The sequence below is a fragment of the Nelusetta ayraudi genome, unplaced genomic scaffold, assembly GCF_046127955.1.
Source record: "Nelusetta ayraudi isolate G7.1 ecotype Tasmania unplaced genomic scaffold, CSIRO-AGI_Nayr_v1 ptg000168l, whole genome shotgun sequence".
NCBI classification, from domain to species: Eukaryota; Metazoa; Chordata; class Actinopteri; order Tetraodontiformes; family Monacanthidae; genus Nelusetta; species Nelusetta ayraudi.
Genome location: NW_027466218.1, coordinates 3,741,826 through 3,763,608, shown reverse-complemented (window position 1 = coordinate 3,763,608; position 21,783 = coordinate 3,741,826). Strand labels below are relative to the sequence as shown.

The window sequence follows — 21,783 nt, the reverse complement described above, 5'->3', positions numbered from 1 at the left end:
TTGTAGCCATTTATATGTATTTCTTTTATTTTTGCCAACAACATGGCTTGCGTGGTTTTATTAATACAAACAATATGGTGAATGGTTTCTACGCCAGGCTACTGTTTTGGTGTACGACATACCATCTTATTTTCTTACTTTCACTTAAAGAAATATCATTTTTTTTGTGTCGACAACTGAAACTCTTCAGTCATTTTCAGAAAAAAAATATTTCACGTCTGGTGTGAGAAGAAAATTTGTGATTTTATTTCAAATTAGTGCTAAAAAATAAAAGAGAGAGCAGAGGTTACCTTTGATTACAGTCGAGCGGAAGCCTTCAGCTTCACATGTACGAGCTAGTCTTTGTTTTAAACCATTGTTCAAGGTAGAGTTAGTTACAACAAATCATCCCATGTCAGAGACAATAGGGCACAAGGGCGGTTAAAAAAAATTGGGTCCTTCGTGACATGCCAAAACAGGACTTTTGACACGGTGAGAATTACAAGGAAATCTCTGTATCTACACGTGATGCTCCACACCTTCTGGAAAAACACACTCGGGACTGAACAAACATCATAGATCAAACTGAAAGCGTGACAGCGGTGAAAGCAGGAGGCGGCCGAGCGGCTCGTTTTCAGTCGCTTGCATCAGAGTGAAAAAAAAAGTCCTTTCTTCCAGCTGTGGCGTCGCCCGCTTTGCCGCAGGTGAGGGTCAAAGGTCGGGGCTGGACGCGTCCCTAGGAAGTCGACGACGGCGTGTGGCTCTTCGGAGTCTCCGGGGCGACAGCGCGTCGCTTCATCGTGCCGGTGCGAGCTCCCTCCTCGGGCGGGTCGTCTTCCCCGCAGGGGGCGGCGCTCTGGCTGTCGCAGGACCAGCTGGAGGACGTGGAGGAGACGCGGGACTTGGCCTCCCTCCCTCCCTCCAGGACGTGGCGGAAGAGTCCGTGACCGACTGCTTCCTCGTGGTGTTTGTGGCCTGGGACTGCAGTGGTCGGGCAGACAGACAGGTGGCGGTAGTGGTCAGACATGATGACAATCAATCAATCAATCAATCAATCAAAACTTTATTTATTCAAATAGCACTTTCCATAATGCATTTTGAAGTGCTTCACAGATAACTCTCCCTCCACCAACCACATACCCAGAGTCACGCATACTTCACACACCTACACATTATCGATGCAACTGAAAAGTGCTGAAATACAACATGTTTGGTCCGGACATTTGGAACAGCTAAAAGGCCGTTGCCAGAGGGCCTCAGGATCTGCGAGGGCTGATATGCCAGAAGCAGGTCAGATAAGTAAGACGGCCCGAGACCATTGAGACACTTGAAAACTAATAAAAGCACCTTAAAATCGATCCTGAAACACACGAGGAGCCAACGCAGCGACTGTAAAACCGGTGTAATGTGCTCCCGCCCTCTGGTCCTCGTCAGCACACGTGCGGCTGAGTGCTGCAGTAGCTGTAAGTTCTAGATATTTTTGGGAAGACCAGAGAGCAGAGCACTGCAATAGTCTCAACGACAGGAGATGAAAGCATGAATCAGCGCCTCCATGTCAGCCTGAGAGAGATCTGCCCGCCTGTACGGCATCTGCTACCTCATACCTGGCAGCGGCGAGGCCAGCAAACCATCCTCGCCTCCGGAGCTGAAGAAGACGTCCAGCGTCTCCTGATCCGAGACGTCCACCAGCTCCATCTGGTCCAGCAAGTCCACGTTCACCTCCATGGACGAGATGCTGCCGATTGTAGCTGCGGAGGGGAAGAGTAAAAGACAGGCAATGGAGCGAAACTGAAGCTAAAACAAACCAACCAAGAAGCCAAACTACTCACGTCTCTTGTAGTCTCGGATACAGAGGTGCGCCGAGGACAGGTAGACGTCCACGTCGTGCTGGAAGACCTCCTCGAAGAAGCGCTGCCTCTCCCTCAGTTTCAGCTGCTGGGCCACATCCATGTCTGGAAGCCTCTGGCCGCGCTCGCTCTCCGCTGGAGGTCACCACAAGAGGGAGCCAGAGGGTTAATACAGCCGGTCTAACGTCTAAACTGTGAGAGTGGAATTTACTGTTTGGGTTGTTGGCCAGAAGGGGGAGGCATTGAGCTACAATTAGAAGAAAAATAAGTGTGAAGCAGCAGATTTCATTCATTTATGATCTTTGATATACTTTTAGATTTTTTTAATTCAGGTCTCAAAAAAACTAAAACCTACAGAGTTCCCAAATAAACATCATGTTTAGCCCTCTGTTTACAACCCTCCACTAAAACTCTAGGTTTTATCTTTCTGCTGCACTTTCTGTGGTCACGACCTGGTGGGAAGTGTCAGTGAAATATCCAACAAGAAAAATACTGCTGTATTGTATTTAACACTGAAGGCACAACACTACTATGACAATATTTTATTGAAAGCTAAACATCAAAAACAAAAATCAACCAGGAAGTGGACTTCCTCTCTTTTTGTGGACTTCGGTTCGTCCCGCTCACAAGCCGCTTACCCAAAATCTCATTAAACACGACGTCCACACCGTGCAACTGCACAAATCAGTTGCGATACACACTGTTCCTGCGTCCTTAATGATGTTAATCTCATTTGAGACACCGCGTGATCTCTTGCACAGCCAGCATCTGCAGAGTGTAAATCCAGTGTAAGAGCTAAACCGCATCACTTTGAAGGGAAGGTGGGAAATGTTATTGTGTGTGTGTGCGTGCGTGTGTGTGTGTGTGTGTGTGTGTGTGTGTGTGTGTGTGTGTGTGTGTGTGTGCGCACACACAAGGACACAGAGAGAAACTGACTTCTGAAGCGGCATTTCTGAAGCGGAAAGACGCAGAAGCGGATTAAATATACAGATTCATGTATGAGAGACAGATATTTTAAGCTTGCAGCCTGACTTGGCACACCGACAGAAGGAGAACCTGCCGACCCCTTGGTTTAAATATTTAGTAGACAAACATACAGACAGTCAGACGTACAGAGCTAAGGTAGCCGCTAACTCTGTAGCTGGAACTCAAGAAGCCATATTATTCATTTTCACTGGGAACTAGATGTCTTGGTTGAGTGGAAAGTATTGGCCTTTAAATGTATGAAAGGCGCTTTGCACTCCGACACACATTCATCGGGGAGAAAACCCAGAGATGCAGAAAACGCACAGCTTCATCCGTTGATGTCGCTTGCAAACGCCGCAGGCGACTTCGTCTCCAAGAAAAAAATAAAATAAAATGTAAGTGCAAAGCAACAGGTGGAACACCTCCAGGCTGCTGCGTCGGCACAGCTGTCCCTTCGCCGAGCGTCCAGTCTGGTAGGGCACCTGTCACTGCGGCTCTGCGGCGCCCCCGCCTGACGTCCTGCCTGCCGGTGTTGCAGGGAGTAAGAGGACGAGTCAAAGTCCCGCAGCTGCAGCCGCTGACAGACTGAGCAGGGCACAAAGATCTGCAGCTGTTCACCACTCACAGCAGAACCATCACCATCCTCATCTTTTCACTTGACTGTCACTGATAATCAATCAGATGATCAATCGCCACCTTTCTTGTTTTGTAAATGTTGTTTTTAAGTAGAAGAACAAGGTTCTTTTTCATTCTGATTCTTCACTTCATTTTTGTCTTCACCTCTGCGCAAACTCAGCCAAGACATCTGTTATAGAGGTGCAGTGTCAAAGTCAAAGATCACCGACAGCCACGTCAGCACCATGGTGTCAAAGGGCAGCATCAGTGTACTGACACCTTAATCTATTGTAAAGCAGCTGTCTATGTCATTTAGCCAAAATATCAACATTGTACATGTATTTGCATAGAGGTAAAAATGCACAAGCAGGTAGTTCTGTTATTATTTATTAGGTAAATAAAGCCGAATCAATCCGTCCTGATGAAGTTCAGGAGGGTTCAGGAGGCAGGCATGCAGCGATCGTCCTCTTTTGTGTACTGTCGTGCATTCTGGGAGACGTAGTTCAGGGTCGAAGCAGCGCATCAGACAACGGCATGGCCTTCAAGACGGCTGCACGTGCACTGGCATGTTTACACTGAAGCGCTGACCTGTGCCTGCCTGTCCCTGCATAGACGCTTCTGCGTGGCCATAAATAATGTAGTTGCACCGAGGGCTGCCTGGATATAGACAAGACTGACATCACGGAGGGGCACCATAAAGGACTCACTGACGCAGCACCGTGAAAGCTGCTGTCGCTGCTGCATTTGACGGGAAAGCCGTCAAAGAATGAAAGAATAAATCCCAGAGTGTGCACGCGACAATAAGGTAGCGGTTTTGCAGCAGTCCTCTGTTCGAGGGATTTGGTTTTAGTGCAGGGACGTGGTCGGGGAGATTGAAACATTCCCAGAAAAAGCAACGATCTGACGCTGACGAAGCAGGACGCCGGCCGCTCACGTCAGTATGAAAAGAGCCTCTTGTTCATTAAGACCAGCCCGAGGACGGAGCACATTTGTCACGTTGTCACGAGTGAGTGACTTTTTTTGACCGTGTTGCAACCGCCCCCAATCCATGGAGGCGCAATGGCTCAAGCAAACTGCTTATCCCCAAGTTTTTCCTTCCCCACTTAGTTAAACAGCCATTGATTGCGCCATTGACTGTTTCCACCCAGGGTTGGAGACCCGCGGTGAGCAAAGGTTAGCTACAGATGTATATCCTCGCATCGATCCTGACGGATCAATGGGTCTTCTCCGGTCGCACGGAACGCAGTGACCTCTGATTAGCGTAACCGCTCACATGGGGGGGTGCGGATCTCGGGTCGCCGTGAGATCACATCTCCTTGCGGTCACGGCAGCAAACGAGGACTGACTGGAGGTTTGCCCAGCTTGGTACAGGTTGTCTCAGGTGGCCACGTGGTAAAGAGCCGGCAGAGAACTTTTGAAGAGGAGAAGCAAACTTCTGATTGTCACATTCAAGGGCCGCCAGTAACGTGTTCTACCAACTCAAAGCTTCATTTTCCTGTTATTGACTGCAGTGTCAATATCTTCAAAATATAATAATAAAGTTGTCCACCCAGAAAAGCCTTTGGTGCTGTGTTCATGGTCTCATTGCAGCAGCATCCGGGCTTAATGTATTGCAACTAACAACTTGCAGAAGCTTCTTCATCCTGGTCTTCTTCTGTTTTTTTCCTTCCTGAGCAGCTTGGAGTCGTCATCTCATGCAGTCGTCACAAATGAATCTTTTGGTTCCTCGTCTGTGACGGAAGCCAACCGCTTATGGAATCAATGGAAAAGATGGGATGGAAATTAACAGCATCGTTTACTGGATGCCTGCAAGACAGATGAGCTAAAATTCAGAGTTGAACTTTGACCAATCCAGCTGCTGTGTGAAAACACCGTTGTCTCGGTTTGCACATTTGCCAGCAGTCAGTTTTGTTTTTAGTCTCTTCTCTCTCTGCCACACTGCTCCTTTTTTGCCCTGTCCTCTCCTTCCCCGTCCTTTAATTAGCATTTTCCTCTTCTATTCTCTCCTGCTTCTATTTATATCATCAGTCCTTCCTCATATCCGTCTCTTCCTGCTATCTTTTCTACATTCTGTCTCTCTGCCCACTTGTCTCTGGCCCGTTTTGGGTTTTCAAGCCCTCTGCGAGTGCTCGGGGACTTCAGGAAAGAAAAAAAAAAGGGTCAGAGATCACAAAGCTCAAGAGCAGCTGGACACGCAGGGCGGCCCGAGACAGCGGCACGGCGGATGTGTGTGCGTTCTTCCACTCTCACACTGCCGACGAACCCGGATCCTGCGCTCGTGAGGGCAGCGAGAAGGAGAGAAAAGGGCCATTCAGTGATGGACAAAGGCAGGGATGTAGGGGAACGGGATGGGCCAGCACTCTGTGGACACCATGACATTTACAGGAAGTCACTCAGGGTGCGGTGGAGGGTGAAGTCTAGCGTCAGCGTCTGAATTTGGGGCAGAATGGCATTTAAGAAGCTCAAGATGTCACCACTGAAATAGGTGCTTCAGACAGACAGATTAGCTGTGTTTCCATTAACCCTAGATGACAGTGATAGATGGATCTACTAGATCTACTCAAAATCCTGTGTTTCTACGGGTCGCCGTAAACAGGGGGCTAAATGTGTTAGATTTTTTTGACATCCAGAGAGTTTATTTTTGTTTCTGTTTTTGTTTTGTGACCTAAATTTGGGCAAACGACACTCAAGATGTTCAGATGAAGAACAATTTGAGGTCGAGTGAAACCGTCTTCAGACGCAGCTGTCGCAAATCAAATACGTAATCGCTACACTACCACACTCAGAACCTTTCAGATTTTTTTTGCCATCTTTTTCACATGAATCACTTTTGTAGCCACGACGCACAAAGAACTGAGTCTCACTTTTGAGTTGGCCTGTCATCAACCTCGTTTGAAAAAGTGCTGGTTGAGAGACACCGGCCGACAACCAGGCACCGCACTGATCCGGAGGCCAGTTGAGGAGAGACAAGCTGCCATCGGCATCGGCGAGGAAAGTGTGAGCCGGGACTCCCTGGTGGAAAGGAGGGTCAGGCCAGAGAGAAACGATTGCTCTCTGGGTGACGCAGTTGCTGAAACACTTGTCGGTCAGAGAAGCAGAGCAAAGGCGAAACAGCAAAGAACAATCGCTGCTTCCTTCCACTGCTTTTGAGTTTGAGTCGGAACCAAAGTTTTTTATCTACGAGAAGTGTTTTTTCTGTTATCCACAGCAGACGTATGTCCAGCGGATGTCTGAATGGACGGTGATAAACTTCCCCCATAGCAACCACACAACTGGAAATAAATAGCAACATATGGAAGTAAAAGCATTACGCAATGCTTGAGGTTCAGGCCAGTGCAGTCTTGCAGAAACATAAATGCACAGTGACAACGGACAGGGAGCGCTATGGTGCCGTGCAACAGCAATCTTCAGATGAAAATCAGTAAAACTGGATTACATCTGCTGCGAAAGAATTCCTTGACGACAAAAAAGTTGCGTGTACCTCGACCCCCGAGGCTTTTATCTGGAGATTTATGCAAAAGACGCTGCATAAATGTCGTGATTTGCATAAGAGAACGAGAGCTTGACAGTGCTGTGACTTCATATCGCAGTGACACTGACAAGCAAATTCTTATGGAGGTAAAATCACGTAGGTCTGGGGACGAGGTGGATAGATGAATGAGAAAAGAATGGAACAAAATAGAACAGACTGTTACTCAAGAGACACGCTCTGTCTCTCGCAGACGGTGTAGTAAAATATTTGTTCCCCAGCTGCTGTCGGACCTGCACTCCCTTCTGTCTGAGACCTCCATGAATAAACCGTCTGCCCTTCCCGCCAGACACATTTTGTCAGGAGGGGGTGGATTTTATTTCACATGGCCGGTTCCAAACTTGAGGCAGAGGGATAATAAGAGGAGGAGGAGGAGGAGGAGGAAGGGAGGGGGGGGGGTGCAGAAGAAACCAGGCAGCAGCTGCAGCCAGAGGAGCGGTCGGGAGGGACAGGAAGACTTGTTTCCTGGTGAGGAGGAGGAGGAGGAGTTGGAGAAGGAGGTGGGGAGGAGGAGGAGAGCACGAAGTTGGTCTGCGAAGACAGAGCAGGCACAGAGGAAACGGGATCCTGCGCTGGGCTCAGCCATCAGCTCCAGAGGAAGTCCTGTTATTTTCGCAGAGAGCTTCTTCCGCAGCCTCCAGCTGTTAACAGTCGACAGCCGCTCATTAGCGACGCCGCCTCTCTCCGCTCGGGGCCCTCGCAGTAATTATCAGCGTGTCGCTGGCGGTGACGAATGGCAGGAGGCGCCGCCTGGAGGCGGGCCAAAGATTTTCTCTTAGTCCGACGACAGAGTGAAGTAGACGAGGAAACGGAGCTTCGACGACCCCTTGAATGCAAAAGTCAAGGCTGTGATCAGACCCAAGCCTCGGACTTGTTGCTTTATACTTGGGTTTTGTCTTTTTCAAGGCTTTTAAACCTTATTTTTGGTCTCTCTCAACTCAGCTGAATCCTTCCAGACCTGTTGACTGAGTTTCTTGAGTGCATCCAATTCAGTTTCTATCAAGCAACCTGCTCCTTCCTGCTTCTTGCAGCAACCTTCTCACTTGCATTTCTCGTCACATTTGGCCAGTTTGGTTAGCGTCCATTTCGCTCGTATTTATACGACTAAGCACAAACACACAACGCTCTACTCCAACAACTTTGAGGATTTGTTAGTTCCAAAAACTTGGACAGCTGCCAATCGCTGGGATTTTGATTGAGGCGTCTCGCTCATCCCTCATCCATTAGATGGATCCATGAGACAAACTCGAGCATTAAGGTGCCAGGTTACCTGCCGCATGACACAAACTTAACCAAACTTGAGTTTTCTTCTTCTTTGCAGCCGCACTGCTCAGAGCGATATCGATTTTTTTTTTTTTTGTCCCCGCCCTGCGGTGACGGCTCGTGCTGCAGCCCAGATGCATCTTGGTTGCTCCCCATGTGTTCCCGTGTGGTCACGGCTCAGTTACCTCACTGGATTTGTTTTTTTTTTCGTTCTCGTTTCTTTGGCACTTTCCGTGCACGAGCCACCTCTCCCTTCCTTGGTCGTCTGAGCAGAAGCTTCAAAATCAAGTGGAGCGGAGTGGACAGGAACGGCAGGGACGACAGTCTCACTCGTATTTTTGGTCTCTTTGGCTGTTTTTTTTCCTCTCGGCTAAAGCCGTCGTCTGCACAGGTCTTGTTGCAAGGACAATGAATTATTTATGCAGCAGCAGGTCGGACTGATGTCTCTTTCTGTGTGTGTGTGTGTGTGTGTGTGTGTGTGTGTGTGTGTGTGTGTGTGTGTGTGTGTGTGTTTTCATCTGCATACTTGATCAGCCTTTGTTTTTCTGGCGGGGACGACGCAGTGTCCAGCACCGTCGGGCCCGACAATGACACCAGTGTTAACCCTCTTGCTTCCCGGACCCTCCTCGGCCCAGATTACACACTCTCGCGCTGACAATGACACTGACTGTTTGTGGGTCAACGACTCGTCCCACTGCCCTCCTTTAAAGCCCTGCATCCGTCACGAGCGACGCCGCGCTGAACGAATCCAGAGACTCAACTAATCGCCTCGGCCCGCTGAAAACAATCCCGTCGGCCAATAATCTGTGAGCTACGGGACTCCTGTCACCGGTGATTAATCTGGACCGGTGGGTCGACAGAATGCAGGCGACCTCTGGGAAATCCCATCAGTTTTTTATCATATTAAACCCCCGACGGAGGATTACATTAACCCTAGAATAATTAACTTCAGTTGCCTTTCAGTCGCGAGATAAAGCGAAAGAAAAATCCCTTCGATCGTCGTCCACATTCACTCCTTCACTCCGTCCCTCCTCCGCCTCCTCCTGCATCTCCACGCTGAGTTTTGCTGGATGGTTTAAAGCTTCCTTCCTTCCTTCCTGTGCACATTCTCCTGCAGTTTGTTTGATGCCAGATTACTGGGGCCTGCAGATGTTGCACGGGCTGCCAGCAGACTAAACATGGTTTCATCTTCCGAGCCAGAGAGATTATTCCGACGTCGCAGTCATTGGATTTTGGCTGTTCAGTGAAATTGTTTGATTTCTCCCTTTTTTACTCCACCTCCTCTCCACAAGTCTCAGAGCAAAATAAACAGTTTTTAATACAGTTTTGTGTCCTCAACTTTCAACTTTTCTTTTTCTTCTCGTGCGCTGGCGGACTCCTCCAGTGGTTGGGTAGTGTTTGCTCTTTCTTTCCCCCGATTTTAGGAAAACTCGACTCAAGTGAGAATTTGTTCCCGCATTACCCTCATATTTTGAGACGTCCTTCTTTCGCCCTCACTGCTAAAATTCCTAAGAACATCAAATGGGTCGAAACACCAACAGCAGGGCTGAGTTTCTCTACATGACCACAGTTCAAATCACATAGTTGGCTAATAAACTAACATTCCTTTCGGGCAATCACGTTTCTTCAGAAATACCGAGTTTCTCAGTGGACAAGTTCCAAATTCAAAAGGAGGTGAAGATGGATCGTGTGGTTGACACAGAGAGTTGGGATCAATTGCTGCTGTCTTTAGACTTGTAAACACTCCCTTAGTCTCTATGGCGAGCAGCCAGTGGATGGATTTGTCTAATGAGCTGGTCGGCTCCCCCCCCCCCGAGGGCCAGTCGAGTCCATGAGAACATCTTTCATCCGTCCATATACAGTAAGGCTGCTTGTTGAAAACACGCAAGCAGACTGTTAATTTAGGAGCGCTGCCGTGTCACAAGGCTTCATCTGGTGGTTTAACAGCAACCACGGTCCTCGTGCCCTTCGTGAGGTTTCTTATCAAACTTTAATATGCTGGTTAACCTCATTTTGAGTCCTGTTCAGCTCAAACACAGGTGATGGAGATGGCAGAGACCAAACTGTGAGCTTAAAGTGAGTTTCTAAGACGAAGATTGACTGTGGTGACACCTGACTGTGGTGAATCTACAAACACTGATGTCCATTAATGACTCATAAAGAATCATAAAGAATGCAGTGAAGTCAGAATACTGCTGCTCCTGAAGAGCTGTCAGTCTCTTAGTGTTTCACTGTTTCACTGTTCATCGATTATTTCTATATCGTGGATCTATTTTATGTTTCTCTTGATCTTGTACGACTGCAACCATGGCTAGATCTCTTTATAATATCAGTGGGAGTTCCTGGGTAAACAAAGGTAAATAAAAACAATAACAACAAGAAAAATTTACTGCGGTCAAAAAATATTAAGTCTGTTAAGCCTGCATGTTTGAAAATTGCAGTTCTGGTGATTTTCAACAGCATTTATTGTGTTGCATTTGAAACACGATTATAACCAAAAAAAAAGACAAAACAGTGCGTTCATTTTCATCTGATTGATTGATTGATTGATTGATTGATATTGTTTTATCACTTGTCGGGGTAGCGAAGCTGAAAACACCCATGTTTTAGTGTCACGTTGAATTTTCCCGATATCCCATGTTTCTCCCTCAATGTTACTGTGCAGTGTGATAATGAGAAACATGAATTAATTACTCAGAAGAAGATCGATCAAGGTTACATGCAGCGCAAGGCATTGATTTTGCACCGCGCTCTAAACTGCTCATCAAACAGAATCCACTCCTCGGTGCTATCTGGGTCACGTCCAAGGAGATCAGGCCAAGAATTCACAGCCAGCAGAAAGTTCCCACCCCGCACGCACACGCACACACACACACACACACACACACACACACACACACACACACACACACACACACTCCACCCGCCACCCGCCGCCGCAGTCAGTCGGCGCTTCATTCCGCGCCACATTCCCGGGATATTCCAAACATGACGGAGCAGCCGTGCTGTGAGGATCAGCGACGCTGTCAGAGCGTCTCCTCCGCAGCTCTGCAGGATCGGCCTCTGGGCTGCATCCAATCATTCAGTCTCAGGTCAACAAGGGGGGGGCCTGTCTGGGTCGGTGTGTCAACGGAACTGGACACTTCCGAGGTCACCCTGTGAGCTGACCTGCAGCCACAATCCCATTAGAAGTTAAGAGATCTTTGTCTGCTGGAGCCCTAATCCACTGACTTGCCTGCCTGTGTGTGTGTGTGTTCCTGCAGGATGCGTGTGACCTATCCACTTGGTATTAGTGAGCATTACTCAGGGTGATGATTCAACATTCCTGTCTGAGGTTGTTCTTTTTTTTTTCCTTACTGGAAGCCGTCGCGGCACTTTTAACTTTTCACTTCAGGCGGCTTCAAAACACAACAGCAGTTATTTAACACGCTGAGCTGTTAACACCGGCTACCGTCCTGTGTCTGACACACAAAGCACACTGACACATGACCCGGTTGATGCTCCGAGGATGTGCAAAGTCAGTCGGTGCACGTAACATTTAATCCTGCTTTCTCCTGACATCTCATAAACTTGATGTTTATGAGATGTCATTCAGTCTTCCTGTAGTTTTTCATGTAGGAAAGAGTTTAAGGAAACACATTTTGAATGTAAGGTGGCTAAATCATTTTTTACTCTTAAAAGCTTCCTGTGCATGTCTTCCAAGAACTTCTCACGACCCAAAAAGGAAACTAATTTTCTCCATCCTAAAAATAAGACCTGCACAAGCGGAGCCGCTACTTTGGCTGATACTTTTAAAGGGACATCAGCTTTAACGGAAAAGACAACTTTGAATGAGAGAAAGTGACTTACAGGGCAGCCGTTTGTTGTGAAGGTTTGCCGACGAGGAGCTCATGCTGGCGGCGGGGAGACGAGCGGAGACGAGCGGAGACGAGGAGCCCTGTGAGAGTCCAGCGGAGACGCTGCAGATCATCTCCTGACCTCCACTGCCAGAGAAGTGACTTGATGCAGAGCGCCGCTGCAACCACACACACCCCCTCCTCCTCCTCCTCCTCCTCCCCCTCCTCTCAGCAGAGAGTCCGCTGAGCCGCCCAGCTGAGGGGAGAAAGCAGTTTGTGTTTGCGACGAGCCGGCCGCTTGACCAATGAGGCGGGAGGTGGGAGGGGCCGGGAGCCAGGAGGGTTCTGGGAAGAGCAGGAAAGGAGGGATTTTATCTAACGGAGCGGAAAACACAGAGGAGACACAGACACATGCCTTTGTTATTTCGGTCCTAATACACCAGCGCCCACCTCCCCACCCTGCATCCTCCTCCCCTCCCTCCCATCTCTGTCCTCTCCCCTCTGTGTCATCTACTGGAGTCACGTGATGTCAACACACACAGCAGGAACAACATTAAACGTCCCTTTAAAGCAGCGGCCTTGTTGATTTTTACATAACTTGATGTCCTTTGCTTGTCATGTCAAACTTAAAGACCTGCGTGCCTGCAGAATCATTTAAAATTGTCTTTAAAACCATAACATTGAGTTCTCTGTGTTAAGAGACTGTACAATACCCATTTTTAGATGGTTATTTTTTTCCCTCTGGAGCACTGTAAAATCCAAGGAAGATCTACACATCCTCCAGAAAACATAACTTATTTAACTCTCTGTTTACAACCTCCTGTTAGACTTTCCACATATGGCTGAGGGGTTGGAGGAAATATGAAAAGAACATACGAATAAATAAGCTATTATTTGCATTTTCAAATTTTTTAAAATGTTTTGTATGATGTTTGAGTTTTCCTGGATCTCATCTTCTATAACTGACTCCAACGAAGCTTCTTCTGTCTGTTAAAAAAGACTTGAACACTTTGTTTTCTCAAAACATGATTCACAGAGTGACTAAAAATTGTGAGACCAAGACACCCTCTAGTGGTCAGAGCTGGTAAGATGCAGCAGGGCGAAAGCTGAACAAAGCTGCATTCCAATATAGGCATTTCAAAAACACTGCTCCTGCACTACAAACTGCAGTGAAAACATGCAAATTAGGAAAAAAAGAAACAGATTTGAAGATTAAAGCAAAAAAAAAAAAAAAATGAAACAACCGGCTGCAACTCAGCAGATGGGAAGTGGTGGGAGTGACAGCGGTCTCTATCAATAAAAACACGCTCTGAGCGAAATGTCAGCGGTTTTGGTGGTTGAGCCTGAATGTTCTACTTGTGGGCAAAAGGAGCTCGACGCAAACCCTCCACGTCTGCGCCCCGGTTGCATCAAAGCGGCGCCACAGACAAGATGCGTAGAGGCACGGAGACAGAGAGGAGGAGTGGGCAGGAGAAGCCTGGCGTGACTCAAAGTGAGAGATCCTCTTCACCTTGGTGTAAAGGCCGCGTCAGCCTCCGTGAGGCTGAGAGAAGGACTTTAAACCTGCAGAGGCAACAAGCGAGAGCTGAGACCTGCAGGGCTGCTCGCCGTGCAGAGGCTGCCCGCCACTCGCTGTCTTTCTATAGGAGGTCATTCTCGCACACACTGAGCCGAGGTGGGCGAGGAGAAGGGCCCACCGTCTTCTCTCGCCCCCTCCGCATATTGGCGGCTTTGATGCGTCAACGCTGACCTTTGACCCCCTGCGTACAAAAGCAGCCATGCAGCGTGTCGGCTGAGGACAGAGTGTCTGCAGCCCACGCCTGGAGATGAGCTGAGAAAAGCAGGAAGTGATTTAAAAGGGCACTGGTGATAAATATTACAGTGTGTTCAATATCATTATGGATATGAATTATCATCATGTTTTTTTTAACTGGGGAAAGCACTCACTCAGCCGCAATATATATTGTGCAGCTAAAAAGTATAGAAGCCTCGCACAACTCTCAAAACCAAACAGAGAACGTTTTTTAGCCCAGAGGTTGCAGCTTCCTGCTGAACCGCCAGGTTTTAGTTTCAATCAGGTTCAGACAAACTGGGACTGCTGCACAAAGAAGGCAGTGGGCAGGAGTGTCAGGCAAAAAGCACCGAAACACACAAATCGCCTTGGGAACAACATCAACAAATCAAACAGGAGACACCAACATCAGGAAGCGACTCATGAGTGATGCAGACACAGTGGGCGAGAGAGGCATAAATACCCAGGAGGAGAGAACGAGACATGGCTGGCGACAACGAACAATCGCACACACACAGAGGAAACGTAAACAGGAAGTGAGGGAATTTAAACAACGTCAAAAGGGACACAGAACAAATGTAACAACTGGGCGTGGCCTGTCAACCTCCTGCTAAAACTGCTGGACCATTCACGTGAGTTGAAGGCGGTCTCAACATCTGGTTGTGTCTGTTGCCACAAACCTGGCATCTAGATATTAGTGCCTTATTTACATGACCAAGGGCTGATTGCAACAATGTACTTGTCCTTCCACACACGCACATAATAGGAGAGTGAAGTTTTCCACGATGTGGGACCTTTAGGCTCAGCCTCTGCACTCACAGCTGGGCATGCAGGTTACACAAGGTGCAGCGATGTGAGTGGAAGAGATTTACGGCCTTGGGGTTGAAATACCCTGCCGTGGTTACGTCAGATCAGATCAGTTCAGTTCAGTTTCAATTGTCAATTTCTCCACATGTACCAGACATACAAAGTTACATTTCTCACTATCCACAAAAACAGGGACTTCTGACACGAGTGAAAAACAGTAAAGTGCACAGGCTTCATGCTGTTTCAACTGTTTTATCTTACTACATGGAAACATTGGCATTGTAAATGTTGCTTTCCTTTAAGTACAGTAGGTTCTTCACACAACTATCATCTCGACTTCTGACAGGTTGTCGAGAGCCACTGCTCACCTACTCTCGCAAAGACCGACTCCACCTGGAGCATTTCACACGTCCCTCCACGTCTCACTGTTGATGCTAAGAATTGAAAGAGCACAAAGAGGGAGCTGCGTGCAATCAGGCTGCAGACGCCAAGAGTCGACTGCATGTGTCTAAGGCTCATCGTGTCCTAAAGACACTCCATCCATCCATCCTTCCATCCTTCCTTCCTTCCTTCCTTCCCTCCCTCCCGCCGTCCGTCCGCCCGCCCGCCCGCCCGCCCGCCCGCACCACACCGGGCGAAGAGCCAGAGCCATCAGGCAGTCGTACACCCACCGAAGGAGTTGCACAGCAGTCTCCTTTCTAATTATACACTCGACAAGCAGAGAGAGAGAGAGAGAGAGGGAGAAAGGAGGGAGGAAGGAGGGAGGCTGATTACAACCGCTCGACTCAGCGGTAGGGTGAACAAGTTCAGATGTGAGAGTTGCGCACGCTGATGGAGAGAGACAAAGGGAGTGCATCAGAGAGGAGAGGCATCAGAGATGTGTCTGAGAAAGGTTAACGGGACCGACAGACTGACTAAGAAGAGTGGGGGAGTAAAGAATGTAAGAAAAAAAGAGAGACGAGTAGGAGGGAGGTAGAGCGAGAGATAGCAAGAGAGAGAGAGAGAGAGGAAGAAAAGAAGACAAGAGCGTGTCTGTAGAGCTCGCCTGGATGCCTCTGATCACCCGTGTGCCTGGCGCACACCTGCAGCCAGACAGGTGTGTCTGAGCCCGTGCACGTGTGGAGGACTAGGGAACATGGATGGACGTGTCCTGTGAAGACAGGTGTGCAGCGGGATGCATGGAGGGCCAGGTGAGTAGAGGGAAGGGGGATAAAAAGAAACCTTGCTCTGCAGTGAATGTTTGCTTGCTTTTGCAAAGAGGAAAGAGCTTTGAAATCGTGATGGGAAGTCCCGTTGTGTGATAGAAACATCACTGAGAAGTGATGACGATGTCTCTTCAGACACGCTAACCGATATCCTCAGGTGTTAAAAAGGACATAAACAAACATTACCGCGGCTACAATCATTTCACTTGTTGTGAAGTGATCCCCTCATGAGGTTTTACAACCTGGATAACATTTGGATTCCACAAATACAGATTCTTTTTATTTATTCATGTATTTATCTTTTTTGGGGGGAGGTGTAAAGAAAATTCTGATTAGATTTTATTTATTTTTTTGTCTTTTAATCAAGATTTTACGGGCGTTAATGTATTTCAATAACACGAGATATTGAATGTAGAGTTATGTAAGTTCGTTTAATTTCAGGAATTGTTGCGAATTCCGCAAATGAACAATTCAGATATAACATGTTTTTGTATAGAAACCCAGAACCGAATAAACAGATATGAAAACAGCTCTGGGAAATAAAATAATCATGCAAAGTCGAACAGGCATCCACTTCCCTTTGTTTTCCTCCATGGACGCATTTCTATGCCAAACCGTCACGTTAAACATGCGCTTCCGTAAATGCAGCCGAAGGGTTCTCAGTCACGAAAATATGAGTGACATTAGTATCAACCAGAGTGGCACAACGCATCCTAATTTTAAAAAGTGAATAGCTTGTCTCTGCATTTGTGGTATGACATTACTAACGAGGCTAAAGTTTAGCAAGCTAACGCTTACGCTAAAACTACGTCATCAGCCCAACAGGTACGATTCTTCTGTTGTATGTTGAAGACCTACAATTTTGATAATATTTTAAAATTGAAGAGCTACACTTCTGTAAACTTTCAAATGATAAATAAAGTTTTTTTTGTTTTTTTTTTTTTTTTGGAGGGCGGGTGGCATGGACAGGTAAGCATAAACGACAACAGCGAGTCGCGTCATGACTAATGGACACGCAGGTTAAATTGGACGGGGGTTAACAAGTTGCGTCGTTGTTTATTTCACAAACTAGTTGTACACTTACTTACCACTGAGGCACACCCCCGTTTTGCAGGTGCATATGGTTAGGGGTCTGCTGTACTAGTTAGCCACCTTAGCTGCTGTGGGGTCAGTGTGGAGTTGGACACAGAAGTCGGCGCCCTCTACTGGATAATCGTTTGTATTTTAATTAATTTTTTTCTTTTTTTTTTAGACATTTTTTTATTTCATTTATTTGGGTTCAAACTGCCTTTTTTTGTTGCACATTGCTGATTGTTCTCTAATTGCTATAATCGGCCTATTAAATCGACTGGCCTATTAATGTCACAGTCCGTCCAGGTCCGGCTCAATTCACTGTTAATTTCCTCTTCTGAAGGCCTCTTTACTGTAAACAGCTTGGTTAGTTAGGCTTTATTTTTTTATTCACCCCACTCTTTCTTTTTCATTGGTGGAATGATGTTTTTTGGGTTTTTTTGTTTTTTGGTGGTATATTATAATTTGTAGCCTCCTGCAAAAAAGGTGCTTGGTTGGATCTTCCACGTTTGGAAGGGCACGTACAGAAACAAGTCCATCACGGAGGATGTGAATGATGTATCTTGGTCTCATTGTGACATCACAAAAGGGTTGTTTCCCAGAATAGAGTTTGAGTTTTTTCATGCTCACTTTCTAAAATATGGGACAAGAACAGAAAACAACAAACCAACTTTACTGACAGGCCAAACAAGTTGGGGTTTTTTTTTGTTGTTTTTGTCAGAAAATATCGGTTGAGTGATTTTCCCACAACACCAGAACTTTAACCTCTGTTGTCACAGAGCAGCTACCGTGGTTGTTCCACAGCCTCAGGTTGCATATGTAACATCCAACTGCTGTCGTTTTTGTCTGCTCACTGTGCTTAAGCATGAATGTCGCCATTAAATCATGACCAGAGGATTATATGAACCTTGCGATTGTGCCCGCCCATCACCTTATCCCTTTATATTATCCTCCTCTCCTCACTCATTTCTTCAGCATGAATCATTGTTTGGGTTACCATAGCAACTCTTTTATTTATAAAAAGAAAAAAAAATGAAGTCAATCGAACTTAGGCCAATCAGTGAAGAAAATTGATGGTTGGGAAGTCTTTGCATGAAGCTGCGATGGAGCCATTCGCGGCTGGTCAGTGGGCAGTTTCTCACCTGGAGGAAATGAGAACGAGAGCTGCATCTTTGGGAGCACTAATGTTTTTTTTTAATTATTTTTCTCTGCTTTTTAAGATCGTGAATGCGCTCGACCCAACCGCCTGCAAGGCTGACCCAAGAGACACATCATCAGCTTCTGCAACCAGCCATGCGCCACCAGCCAGAGTGACTGTGAGCCAGAGTGACAATGAGCTCCATGCACACAAACCCAACCAGTGTCCCAGACAGGGACAACCTGCCGCTGAAGAAGAGAGACCAAAGACAAGACATTTCGCCGCCGCCTCAGCAGCATCATCACTATCAGCATCAAGATCAGCATAAGCAGCCCTGTGACGTCGCCACCTTCAAGGTTCCCTTCCCCCACAGGAGCCACGGCGAGGTGAGGCTGAAACACTCAGCGCCCTTGCAGCCCGTGCCGAGGCGGGTCCCCGCGCTGCATCAGCCCTGGATCCAGAGCTCCACCGGGTCAAGACCTCACTTCTCCTCCACCTTCAGGCAGCATCCTGGCTTGCTCAACTGGAGGGAAACTGGCCCGGCCGTGCAGCTCGGGTGGGACTTCCACTCGTTCCAGCACCAGGCCGGCTTCTCTGTTGCGCCCTACGCGCTCTACTCGGCTCACCTGCAAGAACCCTCCGGGCTCGGCCCGGGTTATCAGGGCATGGTCGCCGGCTACAGCTGGGAGCGGCTGAAGACGCTAAGGGACGAGACTTCCTCCACCAATGTGCAGCACGGCGGCAGGAACCGAGGGCCGTACGCCAGGAGGCGAGAGAGAAAGGCGGTGGGAGCGAGTCACCCGTCGCCCAGTTCGCATCTTCCTCCACGCGAGGACCTGAAAGCGCAGCACGACACAAAGCTTATGAGACAGTCTGGACGCTCCTGCGCAAGAGGTGAAAGGCTGAGAAGCACCTTGAGCTCATTGAGGGATGCCGCACCTGCTGTTTCCTCAGAGCAGGACTCCTCCTCCTCCTCCTCCTCCTCATCCTCCTCTTCCTCACCTCCAAACCCTTTCCCCTGGCTGCTCCCCCACTTTGTGGCCGGCTCCCTCATCGAGCTCAGGGACGGGCGGCTGAGGAAGGTGGAGCACCTGCAAACGGAGGACTTCCTGCTGGGGTCGCTGGCCTTGCCGGACCTGCGGCTGAGCTGCTGCACAGTGCAGAACATCGCCACCGCGCAGGCCTCGTCCTCCGTCTCCCGTCTCCTCGTCCTCCTCCACGACCAGCAGTCGCAGGTGATGAGAGACGGCGACAGATTGGACTGTTTTATGTGGGCAATATTTTGTTTTCAGCGTAAGTGCAGAGATAAAAGCAGGCACCTACGCACGCAAAAACCAAGGTAGCGACAGCGGCTGGCAACGGCTTTTGATCTCAGAGCAGATGCCTGTTCTGTTCTGTTTAGTTCAGCGCGAGAAATGTTTGCATGAAAAAACAACTCCAATGATAATGTGCTTTTATCACATTAGCAACGAGAAAAGGAATTTAAAACATCTCTTTAAAATAATGAATACAGCTGCAGCTTCAGCAGCATTGGGGTTTGCAAGAAGCTGATTGATCGGCCTTATAATGATGCGAACTAAAGATTTCAATTACAGATTGACAAAACAGAGGCGTGCGCTTTCAGACCTGAAACCTCGACGATGCAGCAGCTTTTGCAAGGTTGCATTTCACATTTTTCATATGGTAACTGTTTAAAAAAAAAAAGGGATGTCAGCAAGGAAGAAAAAGCTTTTCGAACAGCGAAGACGGAGTTTGTCTGAGAAGTCTGAATTTCTCTGTCTGTCTCTGTGTGATCTCCTCCTCCAGGAGCTGGTGGACGTCTACGTGGAGTACCCGTTCTTCGTGCAAGGGTGCGGCTGGTCGTCCTGCAGCCCCCAGAGGACGGCCCGTCTCTGCGGCCTGCAGTGCCGCCAGCTCAGTGTGGGGGACGTGTGCCTGGCTCTCACGCCCGTCGCCGCCCCGCAACTGCCGAGCCAACCCGAGGAGGGAAGTCGCAAGTCGGCGCAGGAACAGGAGCCTCCGGTTGACCCGGGACTGGAGCAGCCAATCGGGAGGCAGAAAAGGACGACCAGGAGGAGACACCAGTCGGCCCCCTGAGGTCAGGGTCCAGGCCTCCTCAGTGTGGTCAGTGGAGGGAATATCTGAGGTCCTGCTCTGTTCTTTCTACCTCCTGAGATATTCAGTCTGTCACTTTAGCAGAATTTAAAAAGTTAATTTTGAAATAAATAAAGATGCGATAAACTCCCAGCAACCCCTAAAACCTGCGGCGGGATCTGGTGCCGACAGCCTCAGTCGGGTTTTCCGGGGAAGCAGTTTTAAGCCTCGCAGGAAAACACTTCGTAAGAGCATCAGAAATCAAAGATCTCATTGTGGCAGGAAGCTGCTTCACTAAAAGTGAATTTTTCTTACTCTTCCTTATTTTGAGGTTCAAACACTTTTTTTGTTGTTTGGTTTTTGAAGTGAGTCATAAAGGCATTTTCTATTTCCTTTCAGCTCCCCAGACTTTTCACAATAATAAAAACACCCCGAGGTTCTTTTCTGCAGTAACTTGGCTTGAATGTTCTGTCAAAATATTCTATCCAACCCATACTCGAGATTGATTTGTAAACGTCAACGACAGTTTTCTTTTGTTTTTTCAGAGGCTAATCCACAACTTCAAGAGCAGGTTGAAAAAAAAGATGCGCCAGCTTGATTTCTAATGTGCAAAAGGCAGAATGTCTGTTCTGTTTCTTTTCCTTCTACCTCCATTTTCTCCTCATTTTCTGTCTCACTGCCCCCGACATTAAAGGGAGAGTTCACTTAAACTGGAAGTTTACAACTCTCATCAGTGATGGTGGAGGTAATGGTGACATTTTCTAATCAGCGCAAGACTTCTGGAGTGTCTTAAAGGGAGATGGCTGTATGCATGAAAAGTCAATTTTGGCTGTGTACAAAAAAAAAACTAAATATAGACTCAGCTGTTTACTGGCTCCTGGAAGCTGCCATGTACAGGAAACCTCAGACGACCTTATCTTAAAACAACAAACAAGAACTGAGTTGCCAAATTCGAAAGAGCTTTTGCAACGTCTTGGCTAATTCCGCTCCTTGCCAGCAGGTGACACTGTTTTTGTTGTTTAACAATCTCCAGGATGCGTTATTGAGCAATTGAGGCAGGATATGTTTGGTTTTTTTTCTTCTTCTTCTTTTGTTTTACTACAGGCTTCCGCTGTATTGATTGGTCCTGGTGGACTCATTGTTATTACTTCCCTGAAACTCCAGAAGGGTTGTGTGGATCATGCAAATATCAGCAGAGCGTCCATCGACACAGTTGTCAGCTACTATTGTGTGAAATGTAAACTTTGGGTGCACGATTCCTTTAATTAAGGACAGCGGCGCGATGATGTGGGCATGTTTCTTTGCTTCAATGCATTGTGATTGTTTCTATGCTTGTGCTTTGCTGGCACCTGTGATCAGCGTTCAGAGCGTCGCTTCTGAGGTGTGACTTATTTTTTTCATGCATTTAAGTCTGACAAGTGCTCCATCCAGTCTGTAGTCCAGACTGCTGCACTGAAGCTGTGAAAGCGTTTTCTCACCCTTCAATAAATGTGTCATGTGTAAAATATCTGAGCTGGAGTTTGTTTTTTTTTTCTTTCTTTTACTCACCCTGGAATATAAAAAAAAAAATCTGCTCTGATGCCACTTCAATCAACAATTCTGGGGTTAGATGAGGCTGAAAATAAACACACACAAACAACA

General features: G+C 47.6%; 2 protein-coding genes and 1 long non-coding RNA gene across 8 annotated transcripts; 1 reads left to right on the top strand and 2 right to left on the bottom strand.

The window, feature by feature from the left end:
• Positions 1-224: 224 nt before the first annotated feature.
• On the bottom strand, positions 225-17,045 carry LOC142880358 (uncharacterized). Of its 3 annotated transcripts, none has more exons than XM_076014217.1 (6): positions 16,928-17,045; positions 13,644-13,866; positions 12,045-12,380; positions 1,809-1,954; positions 1,584-1,727; positions 225-960 (listed from the first exon to the last, which is right to left on the bottom strand). In XM_076014217.1, the coding sequence occupies exons 3-6, from the start codon at positions 12,167-12,169 to the stop codon at positions 716-718; spliced, it is 660 nt and encodes a 219-aa protein (XP_075870332.1). In that variant the 5' UTR covers positions 12,170-12,380; positions 13,644-13,866; positions 16,928-17,045; the 3' UTR covers positions 225-715. The 3 variants fall into 3 exon arrangements, with proteins under 3 accessions (XP_075870332.1, XP_075870330.1, XP_075870331.1); XM_076014215.1 differs by having other exon boundaries at positions 1,809-1,961; positions 12,049-12,380; positions 16,928-17,044; XM_076014216.1 differs by lacking the exon at positions 13,644-13,866 and having other exon boundaries at positions 1,809-1,961; positions 12,049-12,380; positions 16,928-17,033.
• LOC142880354 (uncharacterized) lies at positions 15,248-21,777 on the top strand. 2 transcript variants are annotated; one of them, XM_076014209.1, is made up of 3 exons: positions 15,248-15,824; positions 18,131-19,283; positions 19,855-21,776. In XM_076014209.1, exons 2-3 carry the CDS (start codon positions 18,243-18,245, stop codon positions 20,143-20,145), a joined length of 1,332 nt encoding a protein of 443 aa, XP_075870324.1. In that variant the 5' UTR covers positions 15,248-15,824; positions 18,131-18,242; the 3' UTR covers positions 20,146-21,776. The 2 variants fall into 2 exon arrangements, with proteins under 2 accessions (XP_075870324.1, XP_075870325.1); XM_076014210.1 differs by lacking the exon at positions 15,248-15,824 and adding an exon at positions 16,312-16,684 and having other exon boundaries at positions 19,855-21,777.
• Positions 17,669-19,189, bottom strand: LOC142880359 (uncharacterized). Of its 3 annotated transcripts, none has more exons than XR_012925424.1 (3): positions 19,051-19,189; positions 18,675-18,884; positions 17,669-18,052 (listed from the first exon to the last, which is right to left on the bottom strand). It is a non-coding gene; the product is annotated as an uncharacterized LOC142880359 (long non-coding RNA). The 3 variants fall into 3 exon arrangements; XR_012925425.1 differs by having other exon boundaries at positions 18,962-19,139; XR_012925426.1 differs by having other exon boundaries at positions 18,988-19,139.
• Positions 21,778-21,783: the final 6 nt, after the last annotated feature.